This window comes from Gorilla gorilla, chromosome 16 (genome assembly GCF_029281585.2).
Source record: "Gorilla gorilla gorilla isolate KB3781 chromosome 16, NHGRI_mGorGor1-v2.1_pri, whole genome shotgun sequence".
In the NCBI taxonomy this organism is placed as follows: domain Eukaryota; kingdom Metazoa; phylum Chordata; class Mammalia; order Primates; family Hominidae; genus Gorilla; species Gorilla gorilla.
In genome coordinates, this window is record NC_073240.2 from 79,094,158 (window position 1) to 79,108,262 (window position 14,105).

General features: G+C 52.4%; 1 protein-coding gene across 8 annotated transcripts in view; it reads right to left on the reverse strand.

Annotated features, from left to right (window-relative positions):
* ACSBG1 (acyl-CoA synthetase bubblegum family member 1) overlaps window positions 1–14,105 on the reverse strand; it is a 67,546-nt gene that overhangs the window by 27,519 nt on the left and 25,922 nt on the right. For all 8 annotated transcript variants that reach the window (XM_004056593.5, XM_055363915.2, XM_019010872.4 and 5 more), the window contains one exon: window positions 13,052–13,152. In XM_004056593.5, the coding sequence (XP_004056641.3) occupies window positions 13,052–13,152 (101 nt within the window). The remainder of the gene's footprint in view (window positions 1–13,051; window positions 13,153–14,105) is intronic.

The following is a 14,105-nucleotide window of genomic DNA, read 5'->3' on the forward strand; positions in this document are numbered from 1 at the left end:
GACAGATGGAAGTCCTAGACACTCTGTTCCTTCTTTTATCCCAGTTTGAATTTGCCTCCCAAGGTTGGGCAGTGGAACTGTCAGATCTCCAGGTGACTTCAGGGTATCTGTCTTTCCCTGCCCTCCTGTGAATGGGTTGGGGACAGATCCAGCTAGACAGAAGGTCAAAGCACCAAAGAGAATGACCCTCCCAAGGGTCTGGAGGAGACTGAAAACCATCAGCCCTGCTCTCCAGCCTGAAGTCTCCCAGTCTCAGGAAATAACAACAGTCTTTGCTCATTCTCCCCCTACAAATGAGGTGTCTCATTTAGTCTTCACAGCATGGGTTTGGAGAGCTCCATTGCACAGATGGGGCAGCTGCAGCTCAGAGAGGTTCAGTCATTTATCGAAGATCACACATCAAGGAAGTGCAGGGTCAGGATTTGAACTCAGGTGTACCTGATTCCACAGCTCACACTTAGGACATTGTCTGGAGTGCCACCCTGCCTTTAAGAGTCAGAGGCTTACTCTGTGTGTGGTGGGTGGGAACAGAGGTTTACCACTTAGTATGCAAGACTTGGACAAGCCACTGAACCACTGAGTGAATTTCAGGGGAAAGATGAGGACTCAGTTCTCAGGGTGGACATGAGGATCAAGAGAAAGGGTGTATATGAAGAAGCTTTGACCTATGGCTGGTGCTCCATAAATGCACATTTTCCTTCTTCCTCTTTTTTCCAAATTTGCAAAGGAAGCTTGGATGGGTGGTCTGGACCCTTTGGTCCCGTGAGATGTCCTTTCCTTGGGGCAAGGGTGGTGGTTCCACGATGATGGTGGGAAGGGATGAGAGCTGGCCAGGACAGGTGGGGCTGCCCTGCCACCTGCTGGCCAGACCCACCTCGCCTATTCTCCTGTCACCGGTCCTTCCCTGAGGCAGACAAATGAACTAGATGAGCTTGTTCCTCCTCTTTGACACTCTTAGGTTGCATGCAGACTCTGAGGTTGGCAGAAAGAGGTAAAGATCTGGGGGCTGGGACAGGAGAGCCCATTCCTCCTCCTGTGGAGGGCCGGAAGTAGGGATGACAAGGACATATCCAAACCCAAACGGGATACATGGCAGCCTGCAGGAAATGCAGGCGGGGCAGGGGAGGGTGCCAGAGAGGTGCTTGGCACCTCTGTATGGCAGAGGTCAAGACCTTCTGGGATGGATGCCCCTGCCACTGGCCATGAGGGAGCCCTGAGCCTTCAGGTAGTGGTGTGAGTCAAGGGCCACTAGGCCCCATCCAATCACTCCTCAGACCTCTCCAAGCCTTGCCCCATATCCCGGGATGCTAGCCTGGTGGACCCCGCTGATCTGCCTCTTCAGAGCCTCTAACTGTTGCATTTTGCTAAAGTCCATGCTCAGACCAGAAAGTCAGGTACACTTGGGTTCAAAAACTTCAATTCTGCCTCTGTGTGCTGTTTGACCTAACAAACCATTCTCTCAGCTGCATCTTCATCACCTGCAAATGTGAGGGGTTGATGAGGACATGGGGACACAGAAGCCCTCATACAGTGCTGGTGGGAATGAGACGGGACAGCCATGTGGGAAAACAGGTTAGCAGTTTCTTAAAGAGTTAAACATAAAACTACAGTATGACCCACCAACTCCACTCTTAGGTATCTACCCAAGAGAAATAAAAACACATGTCCCCACGAAGACTTACACACAGATGTTCTTCACAGCATTGTTTATGAGTCAAAAAATTGAAACAACCCAAATGTCCACTGACTGGTAAATGAAAAACAAAATGTGGTCAGAGAGTAGAATGCTATTCAGCTCTGAAAGGGAACAAAGTGGCCTGGTGCAGTGGCTCGCACCTGTAAACACGTGAGGAGACTGAGGCGGGGGATCACTTGAGCCCAGGAGTTCAAGACCAGCCTGGGCAACATAGTGAGACCCTATCTCTAAAAAAAAAAAAAATTAGCAGGGCATGGTGTTGTGTGCCTGTATTCCCAGCTACTTGGGAGGCTGAGGTGGGAGGATTGTTTGAGTATGGGAGGTCAAGGCTGCAGTGAGCCATGATCGCACCACTGCACTCCAGCCTGGACAATGGAGTGAGACCCAGCCTCAGAAAAAAAATTAAATCAAATTAAATAATAAATTAAAAAAATATAAAAAGGAATAAAGTATTGATAGAGGCTACAACATGGATGAAACTCAAAAACATGTTCAGTGAAAGAAGCCAAGTGCGAAAAAGGAAAGGCAGAAAAGATAGAAAGCAGATTAGTGGTTGCCCCGGGCTGGAGGTGGGAGTGGGGAGTGACCGTGGAATAGGCACAAGAGATCTTTTTGGGGTGAAGGAAATGTCCCAACACTGGATTGTGGGGATGTTTTGCAACTCTGTAAATTTGCTAAAAATAATCAAATTGTGCACTTAAAATGGGTAAATTTCATGGCATATAAATTATAGCTCAATAAAGCTACTTAAGAAAAACAGAGAGAGGGCCCGCATGGTGGCTTACGCCTGTAATCCTAGCACTTTGGGAGGCCAAAGTGGGCGGATCACTTGAGGCCGGGAGTTAAAGACCAGCCTGAGCAACATGGTGAAACCCTGTCTCTACTAAAAATACAAAAATTTGCTGGTCGTGGTGGTGCACATCTGTAATCCCAACTACTTGGGAAGCTGAGGCATGAGAATTGCTTGAACCCGGGAGGTGGAGGTTGCAGTGAGCTGAGATCGCACCACTGCCCTCCAGCCTGGGCGACAGAGCAAGACTCTGTCTTAAAAAAAAAAAAAGAAAAAAAAGAGAATGTTGACCCCCAACAAAGTGGTGCAAGAATCCTGTGCAATGGCCCTCAGAGCATGCCCAGGGCCTGGCATCCAGTTGCCTCTCAGTGGTTATTAGTTCTCTTCCCTCCCCTGGCACAGATTCCTCCTACACCTGGACTACAGAAAAGGTGACTTTCTCCCGTGGGCACATCTAGAAGCTCACGCTCCTCTGTATTCACCTGTTCACCCAGGTTGCCAAGAAGAGCAGAGGTGAGTCTTGGGATCTCCAAGCCAAACGTTTTAACTTGAGCATTTATAATCTCTTTTTTCTTTCCTTTTTTTTTTTTTTGACATGGAGTCTCACTCACTATATTGCCCAGGCTGGAGTGCAGTGGTGCGATCTCGGCTCCTTGCAACCTCCACCTCCTGGGTTCAAGCAATTCTTCTGTCTCAGCCTCCCGAGTAGCTGGGACTACAGGCATGCACCACCCTGTCTGGCTAATTTTTTTTGTATTTTTTGGTGGAGACAGGGTTTCACTGTGTTGGCCAGGCTGGTCTCGAACTCCTGGCCTCAAGTGATTGACCCACCTTGGCATCCCAAAGTGCTGGGATTACAGGTGTGAGCCACCGTGCCCAGCCACTATAATCTCTTTTTTTGTTTTTGAGACAAAGTCTCACTCTGTCGCCCAGGCTGGAATGCAGTGGCACGATCTTGGCTCACTGCAACCTCTGCCTCCTGGGTTCAAGTGATTCTCCTGCCTCAGCCTCCATTACTTGTGTAATCCCACAAGTAGCTGGGATTACAGGTGCCCGCCACCATGCCTGGCTAATTTTTGCATTTTTTAGTAGAGATGGTGTTTCGCCATGTTGGCCAGGCTGGTCTTGAACTCCTGACCTCAGGTGATCTGCCTGCCTCGGCCTCCCAAAGTGCTGGGATTACAGGCATGAGCCACCATGCCTGGCCTATAATCTCTTTTTAATGACAAAAATATGCACACTTGTTCCAAGAAATACGAAACAATTTAGCAGTCTATGACAGAAAAAGTGATAGGCCCTCTTTCTACAAATATTCATACAAGGACTTAGGTTTTATTTTGTTGTTGCAATTGCTTTTTATGAAAAATAAGGTGGCAGGGGAGAGAGATCATCTTATTAATGTATTAATCACAGGTAGCAAACCCAAAATGCTCATGGGACCAGGCGGGTAGTGTATCAGCATCATAGTAAATAATGTATAGTAATACATAATAAATGAATGAAGTGGCCCAGGATTTGCAAATGAAACCAGAGGCAGTCTTCTTTTCCAGGAAGAAATGAGCTCCCTCTCATTTTCCTTTAGACACATGGCCCTTGGAGTCCACCTTTTGTTTCTCTGCTTTTTATAGAGACATGGAACAGCGCAATATTTTTCTTTTCTTTCTTTTTCCTTCCTTCCTTCCTTCCTTCTTTTTTTGAGACAGGGTCTCATTCTGTCACCCAGGGCTCAAAAGATCCTCCAGTCTCAGCCTCCTGAGTAGCTGAGACCACAGGTGCACAGCACTAAGCCCAGCTAATTTTTTTTGTATTTTTGGTAGAGACGGAGGGGGGGTTAGCCATGTTGCCCAGGCTGGTATCGAACTCCTGAGTTCAAACGATCCTCCAGCCTTGGCCTCCCAAAGTGCTAGGATTACAGGCATGAGCCACTGTGCCTGGCCATATTTTTCTATTATACAAAAAACTACAGGCCAAGTGCAGTGGCTCACGCTTGTAATCACAGCACTTTGGGAGGCCAAGGCAGGATTGCTTGAGGCCAAAAGTTCCAGAGAGCTTGAACAATAGAGAGACCTTGTCTCTACAAAAAGTAGATCTTATCTCTACAAAAATTTACCCAGGTGTGTGAAGAATGTAAAGTAACGCATATGCTAATTAGATCAATTTAGCCATTCCACAAAGTAACGGGGACCATAGCTGCATGCCACCATTCCCAGCTTTTTTTTTTTTTTTCTAGTAGAAACAAGGTCTTGTTACGTTGCCCAGGCTGGTCTTGAACTCCTGGTCTCAAGCAATCCTCCTACCTTGGCCTCCCAAAGTGCTGGGATTACAGGTGTGAGCCACTGCGTCCAGCCAAATATATGTTTTAAATCATATGAATCAAATCAAACCTAGCCATTAGCCAAATCAACCATCTTTAACGTTGGTGATATTAACATGCCTGCCTCATTGTGTGCATGCTGTGTGGCTGCGTTGTACTCCATGGTTGGGCCTTATCATAATTTACTCCGCCACTCTCCACTGAAGGACGCTCAAGTGGTATCCAGCCTCCAGCCCTCCTTCTCGGTTTAGATTATTAGAAGGAGGTTTACCGGATCAAGAGAAAAGAGTGTTTAAAATCTTGATGGACATTTTGGACAGAATTCTTCACCTAATTTCTCCTCTCCCATCAGCTACATGGTTCTGTCTTTTTCCTGTTTCCTCTTCCATGGAGCCTGTGCTTTTGTGTCAGGTCATCTCATATCCTTCCTGGAAGGAAGGAATGAGGCATGGGAAGGGAAGGAAGGTTCATAGGTCTGCAAGGTCAGTCTCCTATTAGTCCAGCTGTTTCATGACAGGGACAAGAGCCCTAGCCCTGGAGGACCCCTTGTCACCCTTGGGAAGGGTGACAAGGCCCCCTGGCCAGCTGCATGACCCAGCCCTTTCTCTGCACAAGCTCAGCTGAGCCAGCAGGACCTGTCTGAGCCCCTAGACCAGCTGGAAGAGGAGATTCTGGTGGGAAGGAGGCTGCCCCTGCCCTCGCTGAGGCCCCGATCATCTCTTGCTTACTGCTTACTGAGCCCCTGACATGCGCCATGCCATTCTTTGCCCATCACCACTGTCACCTCCCAACTAAAGAGTTGAGTGGCAGAGCTGGCATCCAAACCCCCACAGTTCCATACCCAAGTCTGCTCTGTTCCCACAGGGTGCTGCCTCTCACGGTGAACTTCAAGGAAGACCCCGGCACCACATCTCCCATCTCCTCTGGGAAAGGACTATCATGCCTCCCGCCAAGTCCTGTGCCAGGTTCAGGCTGGATGACCTTGGGCAGCCATGACCTCCAGCCACCGGCCTTTTCCCACACTCCTGAGACTCCCAGAGTGACCTTGCTAAATCCAGATCTGACCTGCTCAAAAGCCCCCAATGGCTCTCATTGACCACAGGGAGACGTCTATACCAGGGCTTCTAAGGCAGGCCCTCCCCAAGGGGCTCACTTACCTTTCCCAGCCTCAACACACACCTTTCCTTACAGCCAACCTGAACTGCTCCCAGTTCCCTTTGGTTCCCCGTCTCTGTGCCTTTGCCTGTGCTGTGACTCTGCCTGCAATGCCCTTCCCTCCATCACATGCCCACACTTTACCGCTCTTCAAGGACCACGTGTTGCCTCCTCACTAAAGACTCCCATCCTGAGCCTAATGGAGGATGGGGTCATAGTCAGGGCTGCCTCTCCCACCAACCTGGAGCTCTGGAAGTCAGATTCCCTCCTCTCTGGGTCCTGGCTACCAGCAGCAACCCAGCCTCCAGCAGAGGCCAGGGGCCTCTTCTTTGGGGAAGAATGAGCTGAACTCTGCCCCACCCTAGTCCCAGGAGGGCTGGAGACCCAGTGACTGTGTGTCTAGAGGACTCAGGCCTTCATCTCCCCCCCACCTCACCCTTGCCCCCCAGGGAGGCCAATGAGGACACAGGACACATTGTGCTTAAGCACAGAGACAGGCTCACAGAGCGGGTATCTACCCAAGCAGGACACGCCAGCCTCCTTTCCCATCTTGCACCCCTGAGAGACTTAGGTAGGGCCTGCCCTGCTCATTGTCCTTCTGACCTGGGCCCAGCACAGCTCAGTGGCTTCAGCCTTGGGTGCCAGCTGCCAAGCTCACTCCTGCCCTTCAGAGCTGAAAGAAGGGAAGACAGATGCATCTTCTAGCCTGGGGTGTGCAATCCTCCCCCTTCTTCTCATGTCCATGTGTTCCCACCTGTGGGCTCTGCTCACACCGTGTCCTCTGCCAATCTCCCTCTCTATAGAAGAAGAAGTCTCTGGACAATGAGTTAGAAGGGCTGGGCCTGGGTTTTAGCTACTGGCAAGGTGTGCCAAATGCAAGGCAGAACGGTCAGAAGGGGTTGCCCACAGCTGTTGAGCCTTGGACATTGGCCCTGCAACCCCGACCACATGCATGAGACCGGAGCTGCAAGCCCTGGCCAGAGGCTCATGAGGTTGCTGTGCAGGAGCACTGCTCAGTGGGAGTGCTCCCTGTAGGTGGTGACAGAAAATTAGAGTCTCTCTCCTGCAGAGTTTGGAAGCCACTTGCAGAGATCAGGATGGCTGAGCTGAGACAATGGGGTGGTGGAAGTCACAGCATAGTGAGTGGAGTGCACAGAAGCAGGTGGTGGCAGCAGGGCAGGGAGAAACTGAATTGCAGCAATGCTGGTTGTCACCTGAGCAGGGAGCCAGGAAGGTCCATTCTTCCCATTCCCTGCTAGGCTTTTTCTTTTTTCTTTTATGTTCTTTCCTATTATTATTATTATTACTATTTGAGACAGAGTCTTGCTCTGTCGCCAGGCTGGAGTGCCGTGGCACTATCTCGGCTCACTGCAACCCCTGCCTCCTGGGTTCAAGCGATTCCCCTGCCTCAGCCTCCTGAGTAGCTGGGACTACAAGTGTGTGACACCACGCCCAGCTAATTTTTTGTATTTTAGTAGAGACGGGGTATCACCATGTTGGCCAGGCTGGTCTCGATCTCCTGACCTCATGATCTGCCCACCTCAGCCTCCCAAAGTGGTGGGATTACAGGCGTGAGCCACCACTCCCGGCCTCCTCCTAGCCTCTTTCTAAGCTTCTTTTCTTCCCTGCCTTTCCTCACAATAACCCACATCTCCTGAAGCCATCTGAACTCATCTCCTAACCTCCCTCTCTCCTTAGGTTTCTCCTAAAAGGAAAGAACTTGAAGCAGCAAAAATACAATCAGGCAAACAGACAATATCCACTGTCTGGAAGGTGCAGTGCAGTGCAGAACATGAACTGGTACAGCTTTGTTGGGGGCAACTGGCAATATATATCCAAAGGCTTGAAACAGAAACATCCTTGCACTTAGCAATCATACTTTCTGGAAGTTACTCAAGGGAAGCAATCAGAGACATGTACAGCGAGAATGTGGAGATGGATATCCATACAGCAACGTGTCTGTTAGCAAAGCCATTGGAAACAACCCGAATGTCCAACAGGGGACTGGTCTCTTATTCAGTTCATTATGGTAGAGCCGTATCATGGATTCCCATGCAGCCGTTAAAATAAAGTACAAAAATAATATTTAATGACATATGGAAATGTTCACAGTATAACATCAAGTGAAAAGGGGAGCAAAAAAGGGCATACAGAAATGCATAGACCACACTGAAAAGATCTGTATCGAGAGACTTAGGAAATCAGGATGACTGCCAGTCCTTAAAGTAGTCCTCATCTCCTCTTTGTGCTCCACCAACAGGGCACAACCATCAGCTCTGTCCCATGCCCAAACTAAGATCACTGCAACCATCAGCTCTGTCCCATGCCCAAACTAAGATCACTGCTGTAGTAACAGCCAAGAACGGGGCCAGGACACAATCAAGGTCTCTGTTGCCCAGCAAGGCACCCAGATCCCAACAGGAGCTGACTCCAAAAGGCAACCAACGACTAGATCTAGAGCACAGTGGAGAACCCAGAAAGCTCACTGCCTGCTGCCAATGCAGCACCACCAGCACACTGCCTGCCCACCAAGTGCCAAGTCAGCTGAGAGCTGGGGGTAGGCTTTCCCAGGCAAGGTTGGCACTCTCTGCCGCCTCCCTCTCCCTCTGCCGCTTCCTCCCTCTGCCACTTGTCTTGGCCTGACCCTGGCTTGTATCTTATCAATCCACCCTTTATGCTGGGGGCCACTGGGCAGGCAGGGAGCTGTGTTCTCTGGGGTTCTGGAATAAAGGCGTCTAAGGAGCAAAGGCAGTCACTCAATTAGCCGGGAAGGAAAACAACACAAGAGCAGAGAGCGGGAGGCTGGGGCTGTTTTCCGTGGTCTGTGGGAAAGGCTGCAGGAAAGTAGCTTCTTGTGCAGATGGAGGAATAACTGGTGTTGAGGAAGAGGTGGGTTTCAGGCCTAGGACAGATCTCTCTCCGAGAACGGTCCTGCAGGGCACCGACCCCAGAGGCCCTCCTCCAAAGGCCAGGCAGGAACCAGCCCCAGGAGGGCCCCTCTCTCCAACACGGGACCCTGTGCTGAGGGCCAGCCCAATGCAAGGCACTCTCAGGGATACAGAAGAGGAAGAGGCCACATTGGCCCCAGGACATGAAGAGAGATAAGGACAAGACCTAGCACAGAAGGGTCTGTCAGCTATTCAGTAGTTCCTCTGTGTCCGAGGGGAGAGGGCCCCTGCAGCTGCCACTCCCGGCCTTCTCAATGGGGACTGAAGAGCTCTGAGTTCTGGCCACCACAGCAGAATGACCCTGGGCCTCAGTTTCCCCATCTGAATTACAATTGGGGTAGACAAGATGTTCTCTATATGCTCCTCCATAGTCATTGTTTTAGCTTTTTAAAATTGCCTCTAGGATTCCACTTGTCCAGGCCTGGACCACCGGGGTAAGGGACCTGAGATGGGCTTTACCTGCCCCTGTAAAGGTGAGCATGCTCAGGAGATGTGCAGGAGACCTCAGGCTGGGTCTCCATCCGCTGGAGAGGAGCCGGGTCTGAGCAAGAACCCGGGCGTCCCAGCCAGAAGCCCTGGGCTGGCCTGCCCCAGACCTGCCCCACATGGCAGGGTCCTAGGAGGGGACACCCAGGCAGTGTCTGAGGCTGTCCAGGCAGGGGCTGGGTGGGTGCCTTGACCCCTGCGGAAAATGTTTCTCTGAGGACCCCCAGAGGTTCCACTCATTTTGGCTGGCAGGGCCGGGATTACCTGTTTCCATATCATGGAGAAGGAATCACCGGCACTCATTTCCTCTGACCCTTGGAAAGCATTTCCTGCCGGCCCCCATCGGAGGCTGCGGGGACAGGCAGGTCCTCTTGCCTTCCACTATCCCAACGGCCTCCTCCTGCTACCCGGCCTCAAACTGTGAGCTTCTTGAGGACAAGCATTGTATCAGGCCTCTTTCTGGCTCCCTAGCTCATAGCTCCAGCCTGAAACACCACCCCTTGCAACATTTGGGAAGGGTGGGAGTGACGAACTGAGGGAGGCCCAGCAAATCCCTTGACCCACAAAGGGCTTCACTGGACTGGAGACAAGTGGGGCTGAGCACCTAGCTTCCCAATTGCAAAAGCTCCTTAGTGGGTGTGGGAGTTTCCTAGGGAGAAGGCGGGTGGGGAGCCAGCCCCGGCCAGCACCTCCAGCAGTTTCATCCCCAGCAGCTGCTCACCCTGGGTGCCCTCCCCTCTCTGTGGTCTCGATGCTGCCCTTCTCCTGCTGGGCTTCAAGCTCTATCTAGAAAGGCCTAGAAAGTAAAAAGTAATGTGTCTCCAGGGCCCAGTACAAGGCTGCCTTTGTGTGAAGGTCAGATTCCAGTGTCTCGGTGGCCTGACTTCGCACGGCTGCTCCCTGGGAGTACAGCCATCTGGAGAGCTCAGAGCTCAGCCTGGGGACCAGAGCTCAGGACCTCAAACTTTTTGGGAACTCAAAGAGATCTGGGAGCCTCCGAGGGCTCCAGAGTGAATCCTGATTCCTGTGTACAAGACTCAAAGAGCTCCCTAGAGGGGCTGCCAGGGTCTGCAGTTAGATGAAAGGGAGGCAGGGGCTGGCCAGACTTGTGGGGGCCAGACCTGGAAGACCAGACTGCATGATGCTATCTAGGTCCCAAAGAGGCAGTGTGGCCAGTTAAGAGTTCCACCTCTTACCAGCTGTGTGACTCTGAGAAAATCACTAACCCTCTCTGAGCTCCATTTCCTCTACCAAATAGGAGTGATAGATTTGCTTTCCCTGCTGCTGATATGAAGATAAAAGGAAAGAATACAAGAAAGTCCCTTAGCACAGGGCTTGATTCTTCTTATTCAGGGCACAACTGTGTGAGGAAGGAGGACTTTCAGCTCTCCTAATCCCACGAATCCCTCCTCCCCAGCAGTCTTTGGTGGGGATAGTTGGCTTTTCCCAATCTTATCAAAAATGCTTTGTGAAAGGGCAGCTTCAAGACCCCTCCCAATCTGTGCCAGCCCCAATCCCCCTTCTTGTACAGAGACTAGAGCCCAGGGCTCCCAAGCTTCTAGGGAGTCAATGAGAAAGAGTCCAAGCTCCGCTCCAGGCCTGGCACGCGGTGGACACTCCATCCATGAGAATCTGGAACTCACCCACGCTGTAGCGCAGAGGCTCCCCCTCCACCCCCAAGGACACCAGGGCTGCAGGAGACGGTGCTGGGCAGAGCATGGCCCATGAGCCAGGTCTGTGGGAGCCCATGACGCCTGCTTAGCACTGCCCTGGGAAGCACCTGGGGTCCCTCGGTGGCCTCCGCTCTGGGCGCCTGCTGACAACCATGGTGCCTCCTTAGCCCCTCCCAAACCGCCCTTCTGTTTGTCACCAGCCCTGGAAGCTGAACTCCCAAGGGCAGAGCACTCAGTCCAGACCTCTAGGCCTAGAGGGAGCTTGAGGTTCTGAGGACAGCCGCAGGTCCTTCTAATGCAAGAGGCCCACCTTGCCCCCACAGCTCCCAAAGAGCAGCCCTCCTTCCTCAGCCTGTCCCTGCCCTTTACAGAGGACCTGTCTGCCCTCAGACTGGGGGTTCTTTGAGGGCAGGAAAGAAGATTGTCCGTCTCAGTCTCCTTCACAGCCCAGTGCACAGGGTGCAGGATCCTGGGGCACGCCCACCTTGGCCGTCCCTGCCAGTTTCCCAAAGTCCGGATACACTAGATCGTGATGGCCTTGTCACCTCCCTTGCAGTTGCCCACCCAGGCCCTGCCTCGCCATTCAACTCAGGGCCTTCTCCCTGTCCCTCATCTGGCCCCTGGCTGCTCAGATGCCTCTACTCCAGCCCTGTCTGAAGGGACCCTCTCTGGGACTCCCTACCCTGCTTGTTTAAAACCTGCCCATGCTACGTGTCTACTGCTGCACGGCTGCCAGACGACAGCCATTCAGATGAAGCCATTGAGGCCCACAGGGCTGGGGATTATGTGTTTCTCCCTCGGGATGCGAGATGCTTTTCTGGGGCTCCAAGGGACACGGAGCCTCCCCCCCAACTGGCTCCCTTCCTGCCCCTCGAATTGCAGGAATGCCTGTGCCATCACTCATACTCAGGACTTGCTGAGCTCCAGGGTTTTGCTGTGGCCCAGGCCCCTGGTGCCAACACCTGCTCTTTGAGCACCCCAGAGAAGGGATTATAAAGTCTGGGGTGTCTGAGCCTAAGCAAGTTGGTGGGACCTGCCCCAGGTGGCTCAGCAAGTCAGCAAGATGCCTTGGAATCCTGGGAGGATGAACGTGGGAGGCTCTCGGGACCCAGCTGTCCCTGTTCCTGGCCTCTCTCCGGTGTCTTTCAAACCATTCTCAGAAACCAGTTGGTCCTCTTCTTGGCCCAGTCCCTTCTCCTTTATCTCTGAGGCGAGCGCAGGGGGCATGAGAGGAAACACCCACCCCCACAGCTCAGGCCAGATCCCTGCCAAAGCCACCCAAGACACTCGGCCTGGGAGAGGGGCAGCTGGTCTGGCAGCAGTGACCCTCTGTGCTGGGTATCTATTGTTTTCTTTCTGTTTTTAAATTTCTGTTGTTGCTACAATGTTGTTGTGCAGCCAATAAAAGTGCACAAAAGCTGTATTATTATTATTATTATTATTATCATCATCATCATCATTTTGATGACTCTTCAGAGTCAGAGTAAATAACTCTGCCTTCCTTAAGGCACAATTATTTGATGGTGGAGATCAAGAAGATAACATGTAATGTTTCAAGCCTCCAAAACAAACCTTTCTAGCCAGCACCTGTCTGCCTGCCTCTTGCCCCAGTTAACCAGGCCAAAAATCCCAAGGCATTGCTTATCTGGGCTTTCTCCTGTCCCTCAGCAACCCTTTGCTGGAGCCCCAAGTTCCCAAGGCCTGGGCCCAGATGATGTCCTACCTGTCTATCTCTGGCCTCTCTTCTTCCCAACTTTCTTGAAGAAGAAATCTCCCCATCCCTCATTCCTTTCCATCACGCCTGGCCCTGATGGCAGCCATGAAGGAAGGGGCTTGGTGGGGTCCCTGGGAGCGTGGAATCAGCAAGATCCCCAGCTGCTCCTTCCCGCAGTTCTGTGTGGTGATCCCCCACACCACCCACCCCTCCAGCACACCCAGCACAGCACAGTTTCCCGCCCTGCCCCACCCTACCACCCCCAGCTGGCTTACCTGGAGCATCCCACTGGGCATTATTCACCTTCTCTGGCACTGAGAGCTCGAGAGCATGGTTCAGGGACTCTTTGGAGAGTGGCTGCCTGTCAGTCAGTGAGCTGGGGTGGTGAGGGGACCAGGAAAAACATTCATTAGAATGTGGGGGACCAGCCTAGGCTTAGGGACTCCGGCCTGGCACACATCTCAGCACCCCCAGGGGGACACTGGCACCTCTGTCTCCTGCAAATACTGGGGCCATCCACAGAGAAGACCCCAGTGGGAGTCAGGGGACAAGACCTCAGTAGTTGTAGGGGCTGACCCTGCCCCCACCCAGCCTCCCTCCAGGCTCTAAGGGCTCAGGAGAAAGGGAATTCAAGGCCTTCTGTGCTCTACTTTGTAGTGTGACCCTGGGCAAGTTCATGCCTCTCTCGGGGTCTCAGCGTCCCCACCTGGATGAGGACGGGGCTAAGGTCCACACTGGAGGATTCTGAACACCACTCCTGGAGAGGGCAGACTTTTGGGGCGGGGGTTCCCCCATCTGTCACTCCCTGTACCCACCAGTCCCCAGCCATGCCCAGAAACTGAGTGGAGCTGCAGGTACTCATAGGGCTCTCAGGGGTCCTATTCCGGCCCCCCAGTGAGGGCCTCCCCTCTTCCATGTGCTTGTGGGTGCACCGTGCACCCCATGTCTGTTCACTCCATGGAGAAGACAGACATAGAGGAGACATAGAGGAGGTCTCCAGGGAGACCTGAGGCCCAGGGCCTGACCCAGATCCCCCTCGCCTCCCAGGCTCGGTGACGCTGGCTAAAGGGTCTCCCCTTCTGGCCAACCTGAGTTTCATGGGTTTCTGGGCTTTCATTATCCTTTCAGCCTGACTGCCCTTCAGCACCATTTTTCCTCAGGGTTCACCTGGCCAGACCTCAACCTCCTAGATGGCTGAGCAGCTGGATTTCAGTACACACTTTAGGACTGCAGCAGGATTATAGAACTCCAGAGACACATTTCACAGTCAACAACTACGTAAACAGAATCCGCTGGAGTTGTGCAGCATGCAACCTGTGCAGCTGGTCA